This window comes from Fukomys damarensis, unplaced genomic scaffold (genome assembly GCF_012274545.1).
Source record: "Fukomys damarensis isolate Sample0158 unplaced genomic scaffold, DMR_v1.0_HiC HiC_scaffold_37, whole genome shotgun sequence".
NCBI classification, from domain to species: Eukaryota; Metazoa; Chordata; class Mammalia; order Rodentia; family Bathyergidae; genus Fukomys; species Fukomys damarensis.
The window spans coordinates 25278941-25304605 of record NW_022900949.1 but is presented as its reverse complement, the minus strand read 5'-3'; the positions used below and the strand labels follow the sequence as shown (position 1 = coordinate 25304605).

General features: G+C 43.0%; 1 protein-coding gene across 5 annotated transcripts in view; it reads right to left on the bottom strand.

Annotated features, from left to right (window-relative positions):
- St8sia6 (ST8 alpha-N-acetyl-neuraminide alpha-2,8-sialyltransferase 6) overlaps positions 1–24678 on the bottom strand; it is an 82642-nt gene extending 57964 nt beyond the window's left edge. Inside the window, exons 1-2 of one of the 5 annotated variants that reach the window (XM_010607115.3) lie at positions 24464–24678; positions 2216–2305 (exon numbers count right to left, since the gene is read on the bottom strand). In XM_010607115.3, coding sequence (XP_010605417.1) covers positions 2216–2274 — 59 coding nt within the window. In that variant the 5' untranslated portion in view covers positions 2275–2305; positions 24464–24678. Of the gene's footprint in view, positions 1–1506; positions 1824–2215; positions 2306–6384; positions 6637–6658; positions 6738–24463 lie in introns of those variants that run through there. The other 4 variants (XM_010607113.3, XM_010607114.3, XM_019204992.2 and 1 more) reach the window with 4 other exon arrangements.
- Between the last annotated feature and the right edge of the window lie 987 nt (positions 24679–25665).

Below are 25665 nucleotides of genomic sequence, written 5' to 3'. Positions count from 1 at the left end.
GCAAAACAACAGGAAACAAAACAAAACAAAACAGAGACAGCAAACTTGAGAGCATGCAGCGGGCATCCTCATTAGCATACTGCAGTGAACCAGCGTGGTGGGTACACACCAAACTCTCTGGCTTCAAAAGGCACCTTCCGTGGTGACAGGAGGCCCACCCCGACCAGCCAGGACTTGGCCACCATGTGCAGGTATCGATCATCCTTTTGTTGCAACCTGTTGTACTTTGGGGAGCAAAAGTTGTAAATGTCAGTGAGAGAGCTGAACAGTCGCAGGCGAGGGCCATGTTATCAGGACATCAATGTGCTCCTCACGCACAGAGGCCAAGGAGCAAGCTGCTCTCCCCAAGCTACGCTGGAGCAGAGACTAAATTCTCCCAGTTCCGCTTTTCCTGTGCCTGCACGCTCTACCCCTGACCTGTGAAAGGCAGCGTGGGCTTAGGATAAGGTTCCCCAGGAAAAGCCTAGCAGAGCCTTGTAATATCCTCACACCCAGAAAACAACAAAGCACACAGGTCCAACATGACCAAAACACGTGTGATGTGCCATCTTCAATGCATGAGCTACTTTATACTTTAGTCCAGCGCATTTATTGTGGGAGCAGAGAAGCACTTGCACAGGTGTTCCAGCCACGCTTTGGTAAGCTGGGGTCCAGGAAGGAACCATGGCCGGCTCAAACTGCATCACTTAGGGCCTGAAATAAGGGACCGTGCCCAAGGTGTGGGCTGCCTAACTTATCCCTAAGTTGACGCGTGCGGGGGGAGGAAGGGAGGAAGAGAACAGGGATAGAACAAGTACAAGGGTGAGGGAGAAAGAAACCTAATCCAAGCCACGACCTTAATTCAAACGATGCAGTCCCTTCCTTGGCTATAGGTGGAGGACAGGTAGCACAGCAAGGAAGAAGGACAGGTCCTCCAGCGAGCCCAGGACTCGTTCCTTGGAATTTAAGGAGAACAAAACAAACACCCTGAGAAGGTATCTTTTGATAAATGGAGCAATATCGAGGATGACCCTGTCACACTGGACTGACTGTGTCACTAGTCCGGAACAGCAGGTGAAGTCTCTAAGTGAGGCCTGCGTGATTCCTCAAAGAGCAGGAATACCTAAGCCAAAAACATGTTCCTTTCATCCCCATGTGCCGTTCTCAGGGGTGACCCGCTTCCTGGCACCATTTCCTATCAGTGCTGAACCAGCCAGAGAGCAGGTTGCTAGGGTCGCTCCGAGCCTCTGTCCACGGTGGCTTCCTACTAGCTCCAGTCGTGCCTCGGTTTCTCTTCCTCCAGGTCAACCTGCTGCAACTCCCCAGGGCAGGCGGTGAATGGATTATAGGCAGCCGCCTTAATGCCTTCCTCCCACAAGTGCTATTTTTAAGAGGAAAAGAGGAAGAGGGATGTGTGTAGGAAGAAAAAAATATAGAAGGAAAAAGGAAAAATATGGAGAAGAATACAGAAGACCATCACTGGCTCTTCCTTTCGTAGGCCTGGCATGAGGAATCTATGCTACGTACCTCTCACCTGAATAGTCTTCTCACATCGTCAGTCAGCCAAGCACACAGCAAAACAAAACTCGAATCACCTCCTTTCGGAGAGATCCCGGGGGTGAGCACACGGCCCGTCGCCCACGCATGCTTCGCCCGGTACTGTTTCACTCCGCCCTCGCAGGTGCAATCTGAACAGCACCTCCCACTTTGGCATCTCAGGCCCCAGGGCCTCTTCTGCCTGTGCAGCAGGGGACTTGTGCAGTTCCTCCTACCCAGCTGGAAGAGTGTAACAGGCTCCCCAAAATACAGGATTGTAAGCAGGAGTGGGGGAGTCGGGGGAGAGCCAGAGCCGGAACTGGAGGTGAATCTTTAACCTGAAATGATAACCAAAAATTTGTACAAGGAGTTGTTTTCCTAGGAGAGGGTCCAGAGTGCATCTTGGAGTCTCAAAAGGAACAAAGGCGTTTGAGCGTATAACCAGTAAAACTACACAGTGTTCTTAGTAGATATGGATCTAGGGACAGACGAGTTGAGTCCTCTTGCCAGGGGTGACCCCAATCTGTACTGACCGACCCACCATCCACCTCCTCACCGTCAGGAGCGCCTCAAAATCCTACGCCAAGCCTGAGCGAGAACACAGCCGCGATTCACAAACCACTGCAGAAATGCTACGGGAAGTTCTGAATGGAAAAATACTTACTTTCAAATCCAATTAAAGGCGAAGAGTGGGACTTACCCTTTAGTTTTGTTGGATAAAGTCTTAACACCATGCTGCAGATGTTTACATTTGTCCATCAGTTGGAGTGACTTCTCATTCAAATATGTGCTGTTTCATGAAAGAGATAAAAAAGATTGATTTGAAATGAAAGCCTAAAGGTATTGTTAAGCAATAGCAGATTTAATTGATAAGGTGTGTCCAAATGAAGTCTGATTTTCATTCATCCCCGGACTGAATTTTTCCGTGGAAAAGGAAATTGATATTTTCACCTCTGACATTTCTAAATTTTAAAAGAAGTTACACTTTAAAGGCAAACTAAAAAGAAATCTATGTTGGACACATTATATTTCCACGTTTTCATACTTTGAGGTTGGTATCTAAAATGAACAGGTTATTGACTAGTTTTAACCACTATGCCTGTAAATAGCCTTTATTTTTAAAGAGATAACTCTGTTCGGAAGCATTCAGAGTCAGGAGATTTAACAGTTCTTTCCATAAAGAACACAGGTAAAGCTGGCTTTTATTATAATAGCTGTGATATAAGAGCCTGGTGCTGTTGCTTTATAAACTTGGAAAATTGGAGGCTTAATAAAACCAAAGCAAAAAGTAGGTTCAAGAGACAGGTTATGGAGTCATGGATGTAACTGGTCTTGTGGACACAGGCTTTTTTTTTTTTTTTTAAGCAGGGTCTCACTACATAGTTCAGGCTGCACTTGAACTTACTATGTAGTCCAGGCTGGCTTTAAACTCCTAGATCCTCCTGCTTCAGCCTCCCAAGAGCTGAGCTTATAGGCTTGCACCATTATGCCCAGCATAGGGCATCTCATTTAAGTGCATATTTAGTATGTTTCAACATCTCTAAAGTGAAAATAATAGTTCCCACCTCTGAGTATTTTTATCAGAATGCATGCAAGTCGCACAAAACATTAAAGCACCTGCTACCAGATTTCTGACATAGAAAGCACTAAAAAAATAGATTGTCTGTTGCTTTCTTTAAACTTTAAAAATATGTGCACAACTGTCTTATGGTTAGTGCATCATCCTAAAGTCATTCTAAAGGAACCTGTTGAGAATTGAATGTGAGACACAAGATGTTTAGGGCAGCGAGACAGGTAGAAGGGACAGGGTCCCTCCTCCTAGTGGGGCCTGTCATTTGAGCAGAGAGCAAGACAGTTACCAGACAATGAAACACAAGAGTATAGGGATCTGAGGGACGTCCCTAGGGGGTCACCCCAAGGACGAGCCAAGAAGAACTTCGGGAAGTCGGTGATGGTGGAGGGGAATGAATGTTCTAGACTGAGGAGAAAGTATGTCAAAGGGGCCGGGGAGCGGGCAGCCCAGTCTGTTCGAAGAACTGCAGGAAGGTATGGAGGCTGCTGGATAAACAGCTGCAGCTAAGCCACTCAGGCCTAGAAGGCTGCATTAAAGACTTCAGAATTTATGCCGGACAGAAGGGGAAGGGACAGGTTTGGGGGCAGGGAGTGGCAGGCCTTGGCGTTATGTTTTAACTGGTTCACTAACACCACTATGCAGGGAACTGGGAGGTAATGGAGCTAGAAAAGGAAGTAGAAAGGTTAAAACATTCGTGCAGGAGTTCAGAAGAGAGATGACGACAACTTGCTTTCGTCTGGGATAGAAGAGTGGTTTTCTAGGATGTGACACCAAACCACATCGGCTTCTTGGTTGGTTGTAAAATGCGCACGGCTTGTATTTGTAGCCCGCTAGAGCAGCTGTACCTGGAAGAGCTTGGGGACTGTGACAGTTAACTATATCAATTTGACTGGACCAAGAGATGCCCAGGTACTTGCAAAACGGGATTTCTTGGCATGCGAGAGAAAGCATTTCTGGAAGTAATTAGCATCTGAGTTGGTTGCTTAGTGCAGAAGGTCCATGCTGCCTAGTGTACGTGGGCATTACACAGTCGATCGAGGGCCAGGTAGAGCAACAGGAACAGGCAAGGATGAACACACCCTCCTCTTACCGCCCTTGGACATCAGTGCTCCTGCCTTTTAGACTCAGACTCATGCCTGGGCTTCTGGAGTGAGTCTGGGGTCGCCACTAATCGGCCCCATTCCAGCCTCAGGCCTTTGGACTTGGCCCCCATTATACCAGCAGCTCTCCTGGGTCTCTGGCTTACAGTGGCAGATCATGGGCCATCTCTGCCTCCCTACTCGATCCCATGACCCGATTCACCATCATAAATCTTTATAGCTTTCCACATATGACCCACTGGTTCCATTTCTCTGAAGAACCCTGACTAACACAGAGACCCAAACTGCTCCGGACTGGTCATATCTTCCTTTCAGCAACTGGCTTCCATAATTGCTGGAGCGGGAACACAAAGTATCAGAAAACCTGACCCTGTGAGTGAATGTTTTAGCACAGACATGAGATGCGTCACTGGCCTAAATCAGTTACGCACATGCCCACCTGATTGGAAAGTGGGGAGGAGCAATGAACCACCTGCCCGAATTTCCAGAGAGGTGATCTGAGTACAGGTTATGTGACAAGAAACAGGTTTTTTGTTTCACATGAAATGCCCACTTGGAGATGGTGCCCACTGGCAAGAAAAATGGGAAGACTGGAGATCTGTTCCAGATACAAGACAGACTACTTCATAAAATGCTGGCTACGTGAGAGGGGAAGGCGTAAAAGGAAAGATATAAGCAAGACAGATTCATAATGGATTCTCCAATATTTCTCAGAAACGCTTTCTAAAAATACTGGCTTCAGAGCACCCCTGGGCTCAGAAAATCCCTCTTAATCCTGATATGATTTCTCTCCCTGTCACTTCCTTCTACCCTCTCTCCGTCTATATACTCACTTTGCGTGCTTTCTGAACATCTGATCATACTTTCCAAGGATTTGTTTACTTCTAATTTGCCGTGCATTTTATTCAGGCAGCACCGTTAATGAAGTGAATTACCAAGCTAGCGATGCTTTGAATTATGATAGCTTTTGCAATATTGAATTTCAGAAACGGTGGCAACTGGGTACCACAGAATTGTGTCTCATATCCCTTCCTTTCAATTGGAGAGTAGCTTTCTTAATAAAAACTCAGAATTGGTTTTCCCAACTAAAAATCACAGAGGGTGAACAGAAAGCAAATGCATGCTGCTCCTGGGGTAAAAGTGGAGGTGACAGAATGGAGACAGGAAAGAAAACGGGGCATCAGAATTTCCGATTTAGGGTAGAGGGAAGTCAGCCTTGAATCCAGACTCTACTCAGGCCTTAGCCTTCAGCCTAAGGGTCCTTTCCTTAATTCTCTCTCAACAAGGAGTTAAAGAGATTAAATAGGATGCATATAAAACACTCACACAGAGAAATCAATCAATAAATGTCGCGTTCTCACTCCCCTACCTCACCATTGTATTCTTTTCCCAAGCCAGTCACTGTTACTACCGTGGGGATTGGAAATCTCTCACACCTACAGGAAGTCACTCAAAAATGAGAGCGACAGGGAAGCTTTTAGTCTGCTTTGGCTCCTTTGCCTCTCCTGTCCCCTTTCATTCAAAACCTTTAGAGTTCTCTTCCTTTTCATCTAAAATTATTCCAATGTGAGCCAGAAATAGGAAAAAAGAAACCTCCTCAGTTCTGAGTCGACAGGAGACAGGACCCGGGTACGGATCTTATGTGAGAGGCGGCCCGCACTGCAGAGGGGACATCAGGGCGAACCCTCTTCACTTCAGATTTGGGGACACCTCTCAGTCAAGTCACAGGACAGAGAGAAACTGGTGGAAATGAAGGCAGGAACTCCAAAGAATCAGAATCACAAACAAGACACGACAAGACAGGGGTAGGCAGATTTGTAGTCCCAGGAAGAGTAACAGGGCTCAGGTTGGAATGGCCCATCCAAAAAGGCAGGATGTCAGGAAGGAGAAAGACTCCAGGAAGCCGGAAACAGGCTCAGCATGACACAGCGGGCAGCTGCAGAGCTCCATTTCAGACTGATGACTGAAGGGAAGCCCGCAGAGGCTCACTCAGGCTGGCGGGCTGAGGATTGGCTGTAGAGAGATAAGCAGGACAGGACTCGGGTGTTCCTATAGACCCACTCTCACTAACCAAAAACCCGGGGTCAAACTCCACAGGCTCAGAGTAAGGATTCTGCCTCTAACAAATCTAAGACTTCCTCAAAATTTTAATTTCATCCGAGTTTTTGGTGAAAGCACTGCTTGAACAGTTCTTACCAAAAGCAGCTGAAGAAATGAAAAGAATCAGTTCATACCCAAGCCTGTCAAACCCTACAGTGAGAGAGTTCCCTGTAAGGACTCATCGTAAAAGGGGCAGTGGCTCTCCGCCTGGAGATCTGCTACAACTCGGAGACTAAGTCAGCCCATGGGAAGATCACAGTCTTGGCCCGTGTGTCACCACAGAAGCTGGCTCGTTTCCCCACCAGTGGCATCTGTCACATCCTGCCGGCACCCTCAGTCCCCTGCCCCACTGACATTCTCTCCCATCTACCTCGCGAACATCCCAGTGTGGAGATTCCTAGAGCGAACATCCCAGTGTGGAGATTCCTAGAGCTGACCCCCGCCTGGCAGAAGAGAACAATCACACAGCCTTCGGAAGGCTGCTGCCTCAACAATCCATGGGGCCCAGTTTGCCTCTCCTGTTTGTATTCCTTGACAATTCCGTTATCAGTCCCAGCTCCCTCAGGGACTACTCCGGGCATTCCCAGTTCACTCGCTGTCTTTGCCGGGCCCTGCCCTCCTAACTGCTCATTTAATCACGCCCTCCATTTCACAGAAACACAGTGCTGCTGGGTGTGAATCAATTGATAGCTGTCACTCATCCTGGCCTTCCACCATGAAGGAAGAAGTGTCTCCTCTCTCTCTCAGGAGGATAATCCACCTCCCATCTGTCCCTCCCTGTCTCCTCTGAGACCGGGCCCCTTCTTTCATGTTTCTTTTAACTGACTATTGAATGTCTCCCTACACTGTGGTCTTCTCCTGCTCCATTGTCTCCCCTCTCATTAAAAACAACAACAACACTCTCTTGCTATTCTCCTCGATCTATTGCCTAACCTCATATTCAAATTGCAACCTTTGTCTCCATCACCACTGCCCCAAGGAGGCCTGCTCATGCCCACACTGGACCTCATCGCAATTCTATTCCAAAGCCCCTGTGGCACACTCTGCACGCCTTCCCCGGCCACAGGAAGTCGTCCACTGTCTGACTCTGAGTTTGCCGACAGTCTGCTAACCGTGAGATGGTACAACTTTCTCTTTTTCTGTTCCTTGTAAATCTTACATCATGGATTCAGACTGCTTTTATTATTTAATTATAGTATTTATTTGTTTGGCACTGGCAACAAAGCCTTCAGGCACATTTTCATTGCCACAGTATGTCAAGGGGAAAAATCTTTAATAAGATTGGGAGGAAAAGCTACACAAAAACAAGCATCTCTGCTAGCGTTGGTACCCGTGTGGATGCTGCGCTTTAAAAAATTCCGTCTTTATTTGTCATTCCTGAGTTGAAAGTGATCACTTTACAAGACCAGCTGGCAAGATTTCACAGAAGAGCAAGGTGCTATGCAATTATGTCATCTCTTACAAAATAATAAAAATTAAGACACCCAGAAAGCAAAGAAGTATCTCTCAAAGGAAACAAGTTATTTGATTCCTACAAAATATGTCATCAGTGCACAGTGAACATCCTCAAAGACCTCGAAATTAGAGGATTAATGTCACCTTGGAGTATGTCCTGCAATCATGTAATCACACAGTCAGTCTCCCAGCCAAGCCAAACATCCCCAAAACTATCTGCATAGAAAGGAACTAGGGTGCTCAAGCACATCCAAATTCTATTTATGGAGACCAGAATGGGGACAAAACTGGATTGTGAATCTAAATGTAAAGCTTAAAGCCTAATCAATTTACTTTCTTTGAAGAATGAATGCATTTAACAGCCAGGGAATATTTTCTGAACCCCGAAAGTCCAAGGAATGAGATTGTTTTCCATACATTTTTTAAATACATCCTGACCACCAGCAGAAGCACCTGCTGAGGGATGGATAGGGCTGACCAGCCTCCAGGACACAGGTCAGAGTGTTCACCATTCTCAACAAGCAATCTTCTCATTACATTGCAGCCACACACCCCCTATGGAGATTTCTGAAGGGAGCAAGGCAAGCATCCCAGCCCACTGTGTAGTTTGATTACTCTCCTTAATGAATAAAACAAGACTCGGGTTTAGGATTCATCCCCTCAGGAGTTTAGTTGACAAAACACTGCATTTCCAATCTCCACTGTACCCAGAAACTGGCAAAATCATATCATGGTGCCTACAAAGATAGGGGTTCATCCTGGCCTGCCTCTTGGTTTGGTCATCTGTCAAGACAGCTGCAGAGCCATGCCGGGTGCCAGAGAACAGGGCAGCTACCGGAGACAAAATAGTGAACAAGACCACATTACAGCTATCTTGTAGAAGACAGCCTGCTGGGTGAGGACAGACCAATAAACACCACTGACCATTGAGAGCTCACAGTGAAAGCCAGCTGTTTCCCATAAGCACATTAATTTCAAGAAGCCATAGATGTGTTTGGTGGATGTCACTTAATCCAAAATATGAGAACTGCTTTCAAAACAACTGCATAGAATTTACTCTTTTATCCATGAACGTGCATGAAGGTGCAGATAATCTGCTACTTGGCCTTTGTCTTTTTCAGTTATCCGTGATGATGAATTAGCTAGCGCTTATGGTGAAATCAGTCATCTTGCCCCCTACTATGGTAGATAGTTTTTTAAAACTTAAAATAGCAGCTCTCATATGAGTATAAAATGCATATGTATTAGAGATTGTAATTTGCTCAGAATAAAGGAACTTGCTCAAAGAAGAATCCATGATATCCCCCTATTTATAAGTCAGGAATACTGACATGTACTTATGTGCAAATGGAGACAAAACTGGTTGGGAAAGGGCAGGAAAGTCATTGGCCCTCTACCAGATGGGGCATAATTTGCATATTTACAGATGACAATTATTTTGCACTGCTTTCAGTTAAATATGACTCAGAGCTGTCAAACAGCTCCCCTAGGATCAGAATCACCAACTTGGAGGTGTGTTTTCTAGACAAAGCCAACTTACTCAGAGGAGCAGCATATTTAACCCACATCTTTTACAGTATCACGGGACATTAAAGAAGGATTCACAGTAACCAATCTGACAGGATCTCTATTCTTCCACATTGGTCTCCATCCACCCCACAGCTTACCCTAGAGAAGAACAGAAGTACCTGGCTTAGGTGTGGGGCTGTCAGGAAGCACTGACTGAACTGAATAGATTGAACTGAGGGTTAACGAAACAGCAACGCTGCTGTGAAGATTTATGACAACTTCAAATCCAGATGGGTAACACCCTATTTTCCCCAAAATAAAACCTACCTGGAGCAACAAGTAGTAGCATGATTTTAGAAGAGATATTCCTCCCCAAAATGAGCACTATGGAGCCTTTTAGAGCAAAACACGGTGGTAGGATCTTAAATAAGAAATGGGATCTTTGGCAAAGTAGAGAGAAAATGAAACAGTAGACTGGAAACAAGTGGCAAGCCTTAGAGCAACCATATCTTATTCTACTGACCCAGAAATGTGAGTTCCTTGGGTGCTCGAGGCTGTCTTAAGAGCACAGAGTTAGAGTGGTCTTCACTTACAGTTGGATGTTTCTAAGTCTCTCTGCTCCCACCCACCAGGTCTCAACTTGATGCAGAGTTAAAAGTAGTCTCATAGTTTCTTACTCTACCCAGTCAAGATTGTGTGACCTTTCTTGAGGGTACTTTTCAGGCAGGAGATTAGGGCATGGCCAGCTGTCTGGGCAAGTGGGCATGACCTGTCAATCAGATATTCAGGACACAAGCACTCAAAGTCTATACCTGGGACCAACCCAAAAATGCTATCTTCAGTTCTTCTGGTGCAAGATCCAGCAGGTTTGTGATAGAACGGCCTAGATCTGACAACATCCTGAGGAGTGGGGGATACAAAAGACAACTGTCATTAGGCTTGTGGTCACTATGTAAGTAAGATGTTTCAGTGGCCCACAGTCACACTACAGAGCACATTTCTTTTCCTACCTTTGATAACTGCAAAACCTCAGTACCTTTTGAGCTTGACCAATTCTTGGTTCAGGACAAAAAGAATCTCCAGGAGCAGCCCAGAGCAGCCTAGAAGCCCAGTAACATACTGATTATATTTGTATTCACATTCCTTGATGCAAAAGATTTTATATTCCCTCCTGGTTAAAACTGAAGTTTATAATAGTGACATATACAAGATACTCATTTGGTACCAAGTACTGTTTTAAATACTATATGTGTCATCTCGTTTACACCTCACATGAACATATAGGTTATGTGCTAAGTCCATTTTACAGATGAGGAAAATAAGCCAATGTTTAAATTAAAAGACATTCCCAAAGTCACTCAGCTGGTTAGAAGTGGTGTTTTGAACCCATATACTATGGTTGTGTTCTTATCCACTGTGCTATTCTATCTCATCTTACAGAGAAAACTATAACCTCTGACAGAGAACGATTCCATTATCTACAATATTACCACCTCCTCCTGGTTATCTCTTTCTGAATCTATTGACGATGACAAAGATTCTGTCCTTGACCAAATTCCATTCAGGTTCCCCTAGTCTTTTCAACTAGACCCCATTATTGGGCCTGTCCTTAGGGCCCGATTTTAGCAATAATCCTGCTAGGTCACATTAGCCAGAATCCACTAACCCTGGTATCTAATTAGCCTCAGTATCTGTTCAAATTCCTCGTTGTCATGCCTGGTCACCCTGGTCCACTTCAGTAAGAATCCTGCCCAGTCAGTCCTGTCAGAATCACTTCATACACCTGAAGTTTCCTCCTAACTCCACTTCTCGGCTATAAATTCCCACTTGTCTTTGTATTTAGAGTTGAGCTCATTCTGTTTACTGCTAAACCCCATTGCAGTAATACAGTCCTGAATAAAGTCTGCCTTACCATTTAATGTGTCATGAATATTTTTTTCCATAACAGAACAATTTTCCAATTCTGTAAATTGTAGGTAACAATAGCAATGTAAAACAATTCTTGTTTATAGGCACACAGATGAATCATGTTCAGGAGAGAAACAGTTCATCCTTATATCCACATACACACCAAGAAAAAAATTAGTTTTGCCTCTATTTACACATCCATCTCAACAGTTCTGATCTACAAATGTGCCTGTTAGACTCCCCTTTAAACTGGTTCTTAAACCTTACCACTTCCTCACTGATGAGTTACACGAAAATCCTCTGAAGCATTTTCATATCTGTATGAAAGACGTAGTTGCACCTTTCTATAAAAATTATTTTCTAACACTCTGAATGAAAGTGCTGAAAACACATTACTGAATTGAATAAACAGTGAACCGTGATCAAGAGGAGAAATTTTAGTGGCAAAAAGACAATCGCTCAAATCTCAAGGGTGTTACCCAGGAGATGATTAACCTTAAGAAGGTTATTTAACCTCCCTGTGCACTTTCAGCTTCCTCACGTGCGAAAATGGGGATCATGCAATCTCTTGAGCAGATCTGCTGCTCAATCTATAAGAGATAATGCATGAAAATGTTCAGTGTGGTGCCTGGAATGAAGAATCCACTTAATAAGCAGTATTCAGGAGCAGGAGTCAATGCAGCAGTGGTTATCACTGTCTTGCCACTCCTCCTGAAGCACCAAGAAACCACCTGGGGAATTTATTCAGATGCAGGTTTCATCCCATTAGTAGATCCAGAACAGAGCCTGATCCACAACATTTCTAACAAGACGTCTCTGAAGTGATGCCAACCTGCTAGACTAAGGATAACGATAGAGTCTTAAAAATCTCATGGACTGAGCTCTTCTTCCCTGATAGGTTTTTCCATAACAGTCTCTAATAAGACTTGGCAAACTAGAAATGTGAGAATTTCTTACCGCCTCAAGTCAAGTGTCAGTGGAAAAAGCAATGAAATTGTTGAAAAACTGCATGAGAAAAATGAGCTAAATCACAGGACAGTAAGTGGAGTTTTTTTTTTCACCTAGATGAATAGGAAAACAAAGGAAATCCTGGTAATATAAGATTTACATACAGGAACACTAGAGAAAACTAGAGGCTTTGTATTTTTTTAAAAAAAAATTTTTTTTACAGTACTGGGAATCTAGGGCGCCTGCACTGAGCTACAATGCCCAACCCTTTATTTTACTTTTTTTAAAAATTTTGAGATGAAAAGAACCATTGTTAACTTTGCTTTGCTGGCTGGGAACACCCGCTTCCCCTAGGCTAAAATAGATAGCTAGATGAATCTGAAAGGTAAACTACCTAGCTACAAAGAATTACTACATCTGGGTTAAAATTTAACTGTCTTGTGATCATGATTTGTACATCAGCAATGTGAACTGAGAATGAAATGTAACCCCCTGAATAAGATCATGGCTGTAAAAGCCTATAAAAGGGGAAGCTATAGCCCAGTATGTGGTCAATCTCTGGCACTGCTTTTAGGTGTGATTGACCTTTTGTCGACAAAATAAACTATTTGTTATTTTACTTCCATTCTGCGCCTCTCTGTGAGTGTCACTTACTGATTCCTTCCACAACAAAATGAGGCAAAAGATCCTGTCAAAGAATAATGACTATTTCCAAACTTCTGGGATGTAAAGAGGGAAACTGCACTCCTTTTACAGCCAGCACACCAGAATCTTCCTGTCAATCAAGCCGTTTTCTCCTCCTATGACCTGTTTTATAAGACAATAAAGAAAAAAACTAAAAGCTAGAATTTGCTGAAAAAGCGATTTGCCAATTTTGCCCCGCCTTGACTTTTTCACTTTCTCCTTGTCTATCTCACACCCTCATCTATTTGAAACCCTCTAACAAATTTGTACAAATGAATGAACAAACAACAAACTGAACGTGACATCTGCAAGACTGTTACTCATCCAGGGGAAAATTCTGGTCAGACTGAAAAATAAAACATTCTAGAAAAAAAAAAAATCAACAGAAAGAATTAGGATCCACTGATGAACCTCAACTAATTATGAAATTTAGTTTGTGAGCAAAACCCAGTTCTGCCCTTTCTGTTTAATTGAGATTTTACTGTATTTAAATGACATTGTTCAAATGTCCTCATTAATATTTAATGTGAGGAAAAGAGAACTGCCTAACCAAATTTACTGTGCTTAGGTAAACTGTAATTAGGAAAGGTTAGGAGAGCACCCCAAGAAACCTATCAATCACAAAATGAAGCAATATAATTACAGATGAAATTCAACAAGGAAACAGCACAGAGTAATAATCTTTGAAAAGATGGAATAAAATTACTTGAATGTGGTGTTAGGTTCTGAGAAGGGCAGTCAATCAAGTGTCATTTCAGGCAACTCAGGAGCAATAAACCTACTCAACAAAATTGAACTCTTGATTACATTAAAGTGTTTTAATCTCTCATCTGCTTATTCAGTTTCGCCGCTGATAAAATGTCCTGCTGTTATTTCACTTCCAATTTGGAATAATCTGAATCTAGTTAAACCAGAGCTATTTTGTCTTGTTATAGATTTTTCTGATTTGAGTCTTTCCTCTGCTTTGCTGTCTCCTGTTTTTACTTGACTGAGCCCAGGAGCTGTCTCCACTCTCCCCAAAAGCCTCTTTTCCAAGACCTCTCAGCTTTTGTCCTAAAGCACCTCCCACCTGGAGGGCGTCTGTTCTTGTTCTTTGGCTAATTCCTGGTTCCTTTTCTTATCCATCTGAAAAAGTAGTCTTTGTAAGTAGGATCATGCATGGTAATTGAGTTCTAATGAGCTTTTAATGTATCACACCTTACAATGAACATATTTGCATTTCAAAAATGCTTTTAAGAAATGTTTTCCAGCCCCCACTCTAAGGCAAGCAGAACCTGAAAGCTGATCTGTTTAGAGTAACCCAACCTTCTATAGCTGCTTCAGTCTTCCCAAACTCCCCATTCCCACCCTGTCTCACTTCAACCCCGCCCCTGCTAATTACACACGCCTTTCTCATTTTGACCACACTCACTTCACCAACATTTTGGATCTTTTTGCCCTGGAAAACACCTGCTCTTTCTCCTGCTCCAAGTCTGGCCTCTCAGAGCCTCATTCCACCCCATCCACTGACCAACAAGCCAATCCAGCCCCAAACTCCTTTGATTGGGACTCATTTAAATGAATAATCCAATCAAACTCCTCTAAATAGGGATTCAGGTCCCAAATTGTGGAGAGAGGAGCTCCTCAAATCAGACCATTCTGGCATCATGAGCAGGAGGGATGATACAATATCCAAAGGCACTGTGCTCAGGCTGGCTTGAGCAAGGACCAATTCGCTGCCCTCCAAAGGTAGGTAAATGCTTTTCTGAGTGAAGGAGAACCTGTCACAAGTCCATCAAAGTGGCTACATCAAGGTGTCTTGATTCTCATTCTGTCTCCCCTTGTATTTCCCTGATAAGTGGGCCACATAAAGAACTTTACAGAATGAGCCAGTGATCAATGTAAGTGCATAATATAAGAGCATTACAGACTTCCTTTACTGCAATCCACCAGATTGACCTTGTAAACAGCTCATAACTGCTAAACTATACAATATGACTTCTATATTGGATTTTGAATTCCCCTGGACCTTCTCCTTATCCTCTGTGGGAGGCTGTTAGTAGTTCCCAGTGGAAACCCTTGTTGGCTAAATTCATAGCAATCCCTTATAATTTGGCCCATGTATTCTTAACTGTTTCTTTGGCTTTGTCTCCTCTAGACTCAAAGCTATATGGCTACCAAAATGACAATGCCTGGTGCTTATAGAAGGCCGTTAGCCCTCTGTAGAGTAACTCTTAACTGCTGATCACAACTATGACCCTCTTCAGCTGGAAGTAGCCAGAATAGTCTTCACCCTTTGCCCCCTTACTGCAGTTAGGGGTACTTCTTGGGGTGGGGGGTATTGCAGATAGGTAACTTAATTAGATATCTTGTAGGCAGTTAGACAGGGCCACCCTAAGTAGCCAACATGGAGGACAATCAAGACACATTCACTGAAGGCCAGAATTGTAAAAGCAAAGAAACTACTATAACTTTGTGCTTCCCCTGGGGGATAAATAGCAGTGACTGATATTCTAAATAGGTATCAATCACCTGGGTGGGGGGCCAAGGTCTTAACCCAGCATTTCCAGGAAATATCCCTGACCCCCACCCTTACTGAAAATCCTTGAATCCTTGCTATATGACTTGCTCCCCCATTTGACCCCCATTTAATCAATATTACCTGGGTGACTGTAGTTGTAATCTTATTGGTTGGTTGTGGTTTTGCCCCACCTCCTGCCCACCTTGTAATTTTCCATTGGGTCTTATAGTTTTGCCCCACTTTGTACCCACCTCACCACATGGCTTTGCTGTAGAAAACATCATGGAGAAATGGGGTGGGTGGGCAACACACTTTCTGGTCTCTCTTAGAAGCTTTCTTTCTCCCAATAAATTTTTTCCTACCCTTAAAACAAAAATCAAGGAGAATTTGAGATCAATGTATACAAGTACCAGCATTTTGTTATCTAAGACATTTCTTTTCAACTCTCTCAAAGACTGAGTGAGTCTTTTAATTCACAGAATGGAACAGTCACAATGATTATTTTTATTACAGCTCTGGATTTTTTCCTTAGGCATCAAATGTTTCCATCTATTTCAACTACTTATTATCTTTCCATTCTTAACTCTCTATTTCCTTCCCAGTAATAATATACATTTTCTCAACTTCTTAAATGTCTTCATTAGATACAATTGAACATAATTTAGAATTTACAAATCTTATCACAATCTCATTCTGCCTGAGCAATTCTGGTCATAAAAAGTACGAAGTGTCTATATATTTGTTCAGATTTCTTATACATCTTTATGAGTCCTGAAATTAAAATGATAGTTCTTTAATACCTTTTCACCTAAGCATTGCTGTCATCTGGCAAACATCAGATACCATCCTTAAATAGTGCCCCAAGCAGAAATATCTCACTCTGGGGATGTCTGATATTGAAGCACTCACTATTTTGCCAAGGCTATAATATAAGAAGAATCAATGATTTTTGATACACTTATTCAACCAGTCATAATCTACCTAATGTATCATGTAGATGTTATAATTTTATTCACAAGTGTGACAGCTATCATAGAATGCCTTAAGGAAAGTAAGATATATCCACTAAACTATTGAGATTACCAGGCTCATAACTCATCCTGATAATTTACCAAGTATTTTCATTAATCCTTATAATAATCATATGAAGGGAGTTTTTAATCACCACTTTCATATGATGAATATAATTATTACTGTTAACATCAGCACATGCCATTTCTCCAGCTCCTTCTCTCTGGTATTTCATAAACTTCCCATCTTCATTTCCCTCCTTCTTCAAGTTAGGCCCTTAAAAATTCATAACACTCTGCTTCTCTTTCTGTTGCCCCTCATTGGTAAATGCAGAGCCCTGGGTGTACACAGCTTTCTGTCAGCTGGGTCTACCCGTGAGAGCCAAACACTCCTGGAGAAAAACTGTGTTAACTCTCCTAAATTATTTTACTATACATTCAGTACTCTGAACCTCTCAAATAGGCAATTAATGATCTTATCTGGCAATTTACTAGGTTTCCTGAATCAACCCCACGCTTCTCATTCAAAATTGTTTTTTCCTCTCCTCTCTCTTTGAACCTCCCATGCCTACCTTTCCACAGTCACTCTCAGCTGATGACCTTGCCTTACTTCAGGGAGAAAACACAATCCTTCAGAGGACAACATTTCCCTGATCCTTCCACCATATCCAAAACCTCCCACCTTCGATGCCAGTCATCTCAGGCTGCCATAACAAATACCACAGGGTGGGTGGCTCACAACACTGAACTTCGTTTTCTCTCATGGCTCTAAAGATTCAAGTCCACCATCAGTGTGACATCAGGTTGGTTACTGGTGAGGACTTTCCTCCTGGCTTGCAGATGGCTACCTGCCTCTCGAGTCCTCACATGGCCTTTTCTTTCTGCATGCAAAAGAAGAGGGCTCTGAGGTCTCTTTTTCTTCTTATAAAAACAGCAGCACTTTGCTTACCTCCTTGAAATTTAACTAACTTCCCAAAGACCCTAATACACACATGTCAGGGATTAGGGCTTCAACAGGAGTTTGGGAGGACCCAATGCAGACCATAACTGTGCCCATACCCTTCATCTTCCCATGTACAACAGAAGAAATGTCCCGCTTCCATCAAAAGTCTGTAGTCCCCGGTATGCTCTGGATATTGGCCCTTACCTTCTTAACCTCACAGACCAAATCATCTTTCTTCTCTGTATAACCAGTCTCCTCTCCCCTGGATCAATCTCACAAATGCTCGTCCTTTGACTCTACAATCCCTCCGCATCTCCCAACCTCTTCCTTTTCCTTCTCCCTTTGAAATGTGGTTCTCTAAAGAATTATTTTATATCACTGCCTTCCCCTGCTCACCAATTCATGCGAATTATCAGAACACTGGAATTCTGTTCAAACTGCTCAAATTCATCAGTAGCTCCCTTGCTCCAATTTGAAGAACACACCTCCTTTCTCATCTTTCTTGACCTCATAAGAAGAGTTGACCTAGCTAACAACTCTTCTCCCTGGAAGCCCTCCTCTTATTCAATCCGTGCCATCAAACTCTCCCAGTTCTTCTTCTACTACACTGGTTGCTCCTTCTCCCTCTCCTTTGCCATCCTCCACTCCTCTTTCTGAAACATTAAATATTGGAAAGCCCAATGCCTGGCTCCTAGAGTCTATTCTCTTCTTCAGCTATTTCTGGTGCTAAGTGAACTCATCCATCCCCTTGCTTTGAATGCTCTCTTGATGACACCCAAATTTATCTGTGCAATTCTGACCTCTCCTTAGAGCTCCAGACTTGTTTATACAGCCCAAATGCCTCTCTGACATTCGTTAGATTTCCCTCACCTGAAGATGGCTGCTACCTAAAATAGCAGCCTTCTCCTTCCCATAATGCCCTGCTTCTCACCTAAAATATGGCTTTTCCTACCAAAGGACAGTCCTCTCCCCAACATGCCCCTCTACCCACCAAAAGAGTAATCTGATTCTTGCCACCTCCTAGCAACTAGTAATGTCACAAGTTCCCCCAATCTCTAGCCACTACATCACTCAATCCTATCTCAGCTCCTATAAAACTCACCCTAGTCCTATAAGTAGTGCTCCCTGTCTCAGCCATATTGCTTTTTCTCCTTTGTTCAGATGGGCTGGCAGATTGTCCCTACTGTAAAGGCTTGTAGTGGTTCTGATCCGGTCTTGGTTTTTAGCTCTTTTACCTGACATTTCCACTTGGATGTCTGATAGTCATATCAACTGTAGCAAATCCAAATATAACCCCTGAAGTCTTCCTCCCTCTAGTTTTCCCTACCTCCAAAATGTATTATTCTTGATTCCTCCCCTTCTCTGCTATGTCTAAGCTTTCAGCTATCCTGCCACAAATCCAACAACTTCTCTATCTCTACTTCTGCCACTCTGGCCCAAGGCACATCTGGTCTTGTCGGGAGGGCGGAGCCACTGTGTCCTAACTACTCGTTCTGCTTCCATCCTTGCCCTACTGTTGTCCACTTTCAATGCAGCAAACACAGTAACCTTTCAAACACTTAAATCATATTTTATCCTCCCTTTGCTCAAAACTCTTCCACAGCTTTACTGTTACTGGAGTATAAGTCGAAATCCTCACCAAAGCTTGCATCCTGTCAGTCTGACCTGCTAGATCACTTCTACTATTTTCTGCTTTTCTCTCCATTTTGCTTTTCAAACAGGTCAACTTCATGGTTTATATGCTGTGGTTTCCTCTGCCTCAAACACTCCTTTTCCTCCTTCAGATCTTAACTCAAGTGCCAGCCCCTCAAAGTGACTTTTCCTCTGCCCTATCTAGGGCTGATCTCCCTACACACCCACCCTCTGCATTTTCTTTCTGCTTCTTTCATACTAATCACAATGACTCAAGGGGCAGAGCTTTGTCTATCCTGCTCCCTTCTCTTCCTCTGTCACCCAGCATACACCTGGCCAGAAAGAATGGAACTGATCTGAGACTGCCAAAAGAAGTCTGTAATTGCCTCCCCTGATTCCCACCCCATTTATCTCCCAAGAAGAGCTGTCTCAACCAGCCTGGTCATGGGCTCTTTGTGTATCAGAGTTAGAGAGTTGACAGAGAGTTAACAGACAAAGATAGAAACTAAGAGGCTTAGGAGGAAAGACTTGGAGAAATGAGTTGTCAGTCAGAAATAATAAAGAACACAGGTGCTCGTGAGCAGGTAGGGAGGGGCAGCCCAGGGAAGGGAGAGGGATCTGTATGGTCCAGGGATATGCAAGAGTGTTTTCTCTTTTGTTGTTGTTGTTTTGGTACTGGGGATCAAACTCAGGACCTTGTGCTTATAAGGCAGGCGAGGTGCCACTGAGCTAAATCCCCAGCCCAAGCAAGAGTATTTTCTCTCAGCACTTGTCGAATCTGAGTTCCTGGAGGGTGTGGGACAGAAGGGTCTAAAAAGAAGAAAAGGGATTATGAATAGCATAGCTGCGGGTTCTCCACTGGATTGCTTTTTATGAATATTAAGTAAAAGGAAATTAATATAATTCCTTTTCTGTTTGGTTTTGGATGTTGAATTGTGTTTCCTAGAGCCCAGGATTTTAACAAGGTCATGTCCATATTAAGAAACTAATGTCATAGGAAAAGACTTTATGAACAAATCCTCAGTAGCACGGGAACTAGCAGAAAGAATCAACAACTGAGATCTCATCTTATTAAGAGGCTTCTGTACTGCAAAAGAAACCATCAATAGAACTAAGAGACAGCCCACAATGTGGGAAAAATTTTTTACCAGCTGCTCCTCAAAGGACTATTATCTAGAATATATAAAGAACTCAAAAAAAAATCAGCCCCCCAAATATAAAGACCCAATTCAAAAATGGGCGTCTGAAATGAACAGACATTTCTCAGACAAGGAAGTAAAAGCAGCAAGTAAATATATGAAAAAATGTTCCACATCACTGGTCATTCAAGAGATGCAGATGAAAACAACACTGAGACTCCACCTCACCCCACAAAGAATGGCTTCTATCAAGAAATCAACCAATAACAAATGTTGGTGGGGCTGTGGGGAGAAAGGAACCCTTCTCCATTGTTGGTGGGAGTGCAGACCGGTGCAACCACTATGGAAATCTATATGGAGATACCTCAAAGAGCTGGGACTAGCGGTTCCATTTGACCCAGCCATAGCTCTGCTGGGTATCTTTCCAAAAGAATTAAAAGAATCATATTACAGTGACATATGCGCACCTATGTTTATAGCAGTTTGTAATAGCTAATACATGGAAACAGCCCATTTGCCCATCAGTTGGAGACTGGATAAAGAAGATGTGGTTTTTCTACTACTCAGCCATAAAGAATGAGAAATTAGACTCATTCTTAGGAAAATGGATACATATTGAGGATATACTCCTAAGTGAAATAAGTAAGTCACACATGTATAAATACCAAATAGCTTCTCTGGTGTGAAAAACTATAAGATCCTGATGATATAATTGACAATGTGAAATAGAAAGAAAAGGGATAAAGGTGTAAGGGAAATGGGAAGGGTAGGGGAAAGTTAATAAGGGAAAAGGAAAAAACTGAGAAAACGGAAATAAAATATTTGTAAATAGGGAAGGGAGGAGGGGGTGAACAGAGGGTAGGGACAAGGGGGAAAAATGAGAACCAAGAACCATGTAAAGGTACAAGATCCTAATGATGAATGTAACTATACTGTATACCTAAAATGTACCAATTAACTCAATGAGAAAAAAAAAAAAAAGAAACTAATGCCAGGGATTTAGCTCAGTGATGCTGTCTGTTGCCTGCCTTGTAAGCGCGAGGTCCTGAATTTGATTCCTGGAACAAACAAACAAACAAAAAAAAACAGAAAAGAAAGAAAGAAACTGAACTTCTGAAAGGTTATTGGACACAACACATTCATTCAGTAAATGTGTCGAGACAGGACTCAAACCCAAGGCTTCTATGGCAGGGTGGTACTTATATTACTCCTGCACCTGCTTTCCTCCAAAAGAAGAGATGAAGGCAGTTAGATACACGCCCTGCTGTTGTCACCAGTTTCCCTCCTACTTGTTCACAGTCACTGAAGTCTAGCTCACCAATTGCTGGTTTCCAAAACAGACCTTTATCCTCCCTCTAAATATCAAAGTAGCATGTCACCTCTTCGTTTTCTCTTGCCTCCCCTCTCCTCTGTGGCTCCTTGAAGATCACGAGGAGTGGATGTGCATTGCTGTGTGTAAAGAACAGTCAGTACCTGGTATCTCCAACCGCAGCTCCGAAATTGTTTAAAGGAGGAATCTCTGAGTAGCTCCTGCCCACCTTGGGTTTTCATTCCCTTCTCTTCTGTACTCTACATCTCCTGTTTGAAGATCACTCTCCTCAAAAAGAACAGTTCTGGTTTCCCAGCCTCCAGCAAGCAATATCTAGTTATCTCCCAAGCAGGAAGCACACCCCTTTCTTGTTTTTGCTTAAAACTTGGATAACATCAGAGTTTCATTATATTTTTAGCTTTCTTACAACTTCAGGCCACTCTTTTGCATGTGTCTTTCTTATACTGTGTGTGTATGTTGCTAGGGATTGAACCCAGAGAGTCACACTTACTAGGCACATGCTCTACCACTGAGCTACATCCCCTGTCATTTTTAACATTCTATTTTGAGACAAGGTCTCACAAAGTTGCCCAGGTTGGCCATGAACTTGTGATCCTCCTGCCTCAGCCTCTCAAATAGCTGGGATTACAGGTGGGCACCACCATGTTAGATTATACATTCTTACTTTCTCTGTCCTCCTACCCTTTCTGCTTTTGAAATCAAGCAGTTACGCTCATTTAAATGATGCTTCCCTATAGTTTCATTTGCATTTATAACATCAGAATTTCATTTAGAAGGGTTTTTTTTTAAGCTGGCAAGCCTTAAATATACAGGTTTTCCAATCAGACAAGAATAAGGTATAAGATGATAACCACGACAGTTTATTTCTTTAAAATTATAACTTCAAAGACTCCAAGATGCCTTAGAAAAGGCATGGTGCACATCTCCTCCTTGGTGAGTCACGAGGAAGTCTGTATTACCTGTGGTCACATATGAGCCTCACGCAGGACAGAAACTGACAGATACCTCCTGGAGTCGATCTGGGAGCCACAGCAGGAGGGATGCTGCCATGTGCCCCCCAGACCGCTCCGCCAGGACTGGGGCATCCGCGCAGCTGCCGGAAGTTTGTCTGACAGGAATTATCCTCTGTGGAAGAGTCGTCTCTTCCAAGGTCACACGTGCTGGGAGATGGCCACCTGCACTGCCTGCGAAGTCCAGGCCTTCACTGTGACGGCCATTCCAGCTTCAGAGACCCCTGTGGAACTGGCCAAGTCTCTGGCTGCAGCTGCTTCCCAATCCTGCTCCTCTCAAAGGAGATTCCTGACAGCAGTTCCAGCTCCGCTCCCTGGATGCCAGTCTCCAGCCCAGTGCCTGCTTCCCAAGGAACCGAACTCACAATATAAAGTGTTATGTGCACTTTAACTGATGTGGGCTGCTAATGGCTATGTGGAAAAAAATACGTATATAAATTGTTCAATTTGCTAGCCCTGATTGAATAAAATCTTAGAAATTTAAAGGATGCCTAGAAAGATAGAACAAGTCTCAGACTTAATTTCATTGCCTTTTCGAGACAAACATATTCCATCAATACACAGCTCTCAAAGTATAAAGGAAGGAAGTCAAGAGATATAAAGACTCTGCTAATGTTTGCTTTACACCATCTTTTTCAGATGTATTATAGGCTAAATTGAGGCTTTTTGATTTTAATCCTCTAGGATTTATAATTCCATGCACAGAGATAATTTCAATCTTAAATCTACCTACTCCAAGCGCAACACCTAACAATGATATTAAGTCATTTATTTCGCTTTTAATCAAGAGAATAATAGCCTTTAATCCAATAGAAACAGTATTAAACCGTGCTGCAAGAGGAAAAACTTGATATTTAAAAATAAAAAACAGATATTATCAGGGGAACTTACATTTGAAAGTAGTCAACTATTCTAAAATTTTTATGAGCTAACATTTTTATTTTCCTAATTAATGAACATATGCTCTGGGTTAGCACTTTGCCCAATGCACCTCCCCATAAGTAATTAAGAAGGGGCGTACAGCACAACACTTAGCTAGGCAGACCCCATTCCTACGAATTGGAAAGACATTTGTATATTCTTTTCTAACCTCCCATTTTACCCCTTGGTAGCCAACAGCTACTTGAATCGCAAACCTGATCACGTGCTACTCCCCTGCAGCAAACAGAGGCTTGAATAACTGGACTCCTCTCTTAGTGCTGTCTGTCCCTAGACTGAATGGTAAGAATACAGTGATGTCACCACAGTTCACAACACATGGTTTAATCAGGTAATACACATTCTAAATACTTAGTGAAATGGACTGTAAAAAAAAAAAAAATATTTTACTGACTCGTAAGGGCAACAGTTTGTCTCCTTCTACTTTAATGATGATTCTCTTGGTCTTCACAGTCAACAGTACTTAAAAATTGAAATGCCTGGGTTTCACTGACTCAACACCACACCAAGGCAATCAAATTCTGCGGAAGTGTTTCTAAAATTAAACAGGAAATATTGAACAATGTGGAGAGGTGCTAAGCGACAGCGAGGGGATGATGGAAAATATAGAATTTGCTTAAAAATATGGACTAGACAGGGTGATGGACAGAGGTAATTTCACTTTGAATATAGCCAACCGGAAAATGATGAAAGTTCCTTTCCCTGCAACAGAAAATAAATGTGCATGGGAGCGATTTTTCATAAAATAGCAGTGCCATTCCTTCGGCAGCACTAGAGCCAAGAAGATAGTCAGGGTGTGAGGATAACAGCCAACACGTGCCAGGTACATTATGCAGCCAAATCAGCAAGTGATTAGATAGAAATGTTGAACGTGCACCCACAAAACAGCCATCCCCCAATTCCAACCAGGTGACACAAATCAACAGAAGCTTGTGCAATCCACTACACTTACAACTGCGCGTTCCTGTTTTCCCAATCGCCATAGTGCCCTCGGGGAACTCTCCGATACCCCCACAACTGGCCCCTACATTATAGGTTTGCATAGACTCCCATTTGCTTTTCCTGCTCATAACTTCACAAGGCTGGGATTTGGTTATTAACGTTTCCTTTCCCCCACGAGACTGGCAGCTCTGAGGCCCAGAGACCAGAAGTCTGTCTGGTTGGTTACCTGTTTGCCTAGTACAGTGTGAGGTAAACCACAGGTGCTCCAAATATACTTTTTAAAATGAATGAATAACTTTTTGACACACCGGCAGTCTTCATTTCCTAGTCTCTTTTTGGTTGTTGCTTGCACTGTGTCTAGATTCTCCTACTTTCTCTTCCGCTGCCGCCCTGATGAGAATACAATAGCAAACAGCATCCTTAGAACAAGGTGACATCTACAGGGTGGGGCAGTTCCTCCCACCCCTCTGTACTCTGCACACTGAAACAGATCACTTGTGCCAGTGCAGATGGACATCCTCAAAGGGGCCTGAAACACATAAGGCAGCAATTTTCAGGGGACTCTTCCATCTGTCTCCGAAATCATCTTCAGAACAGCACAGTACACGTCCCACTAGGCCACTGCAGAGAAGGAAAAGGAGGCAGAAACCACAGTGTGCATCGAGCACTTAACAGTGCACCAGTTACAAAATTACCTGACGTCAGAAATGTAACACATTTTCATCGAATTCTTCTGCCCGGCTCTGGCACGTGCACCAGTTACTACAAAATTACCTGACGTCAGAAATGTAACACATTTTCATCGAATTCTTCTGCCCGGCTCTGGCTACTTTTATGCTTTTCCTCTCTTGATGTGCAGTAGAATCTTCCCCATCACCCCCACACACACCTGTTCAGACCCCTAGCAAGGGGAAGATGTCTCCTATAGCATGGCTTCACAACTCTGCCTTTGCATTACGGTCACCATAACAGACAGCATCGTTTAACCCCAACTGTACCCAAAACGGTGTGTGTGTGCACACACGCGCGTGTATGTGTGTGTCGGTCAAGCCTTTCATCTATTAACATATGCATCTAAGGATTTTGCCAAAGACAGATGGAGAAAACTGGATTGTCATTACATAGGGCACTCTGACTGGTCTAATGTTAGATTTCTTCTGAGTGTATTTCTTCATACTTCATTTTATTTTTACTTCAGCTTATATCCACCAACCACTAATTGTTCTTATCTCTTCTAGAAGGAAATAGCATAACATTACCAGTGATCCTACAAGCAGCACTCATCTCAAATTTACCTTCCCTTGCCACCAGTTATGTGGGACTCAAAATTGGAGTGGTAACCAAGGAGTGTTTTTAAAATAATAAAATAACCTTCTGAAGGTGCAAAAATCAATGTATGTACATAAATATTCACACACACACACATAG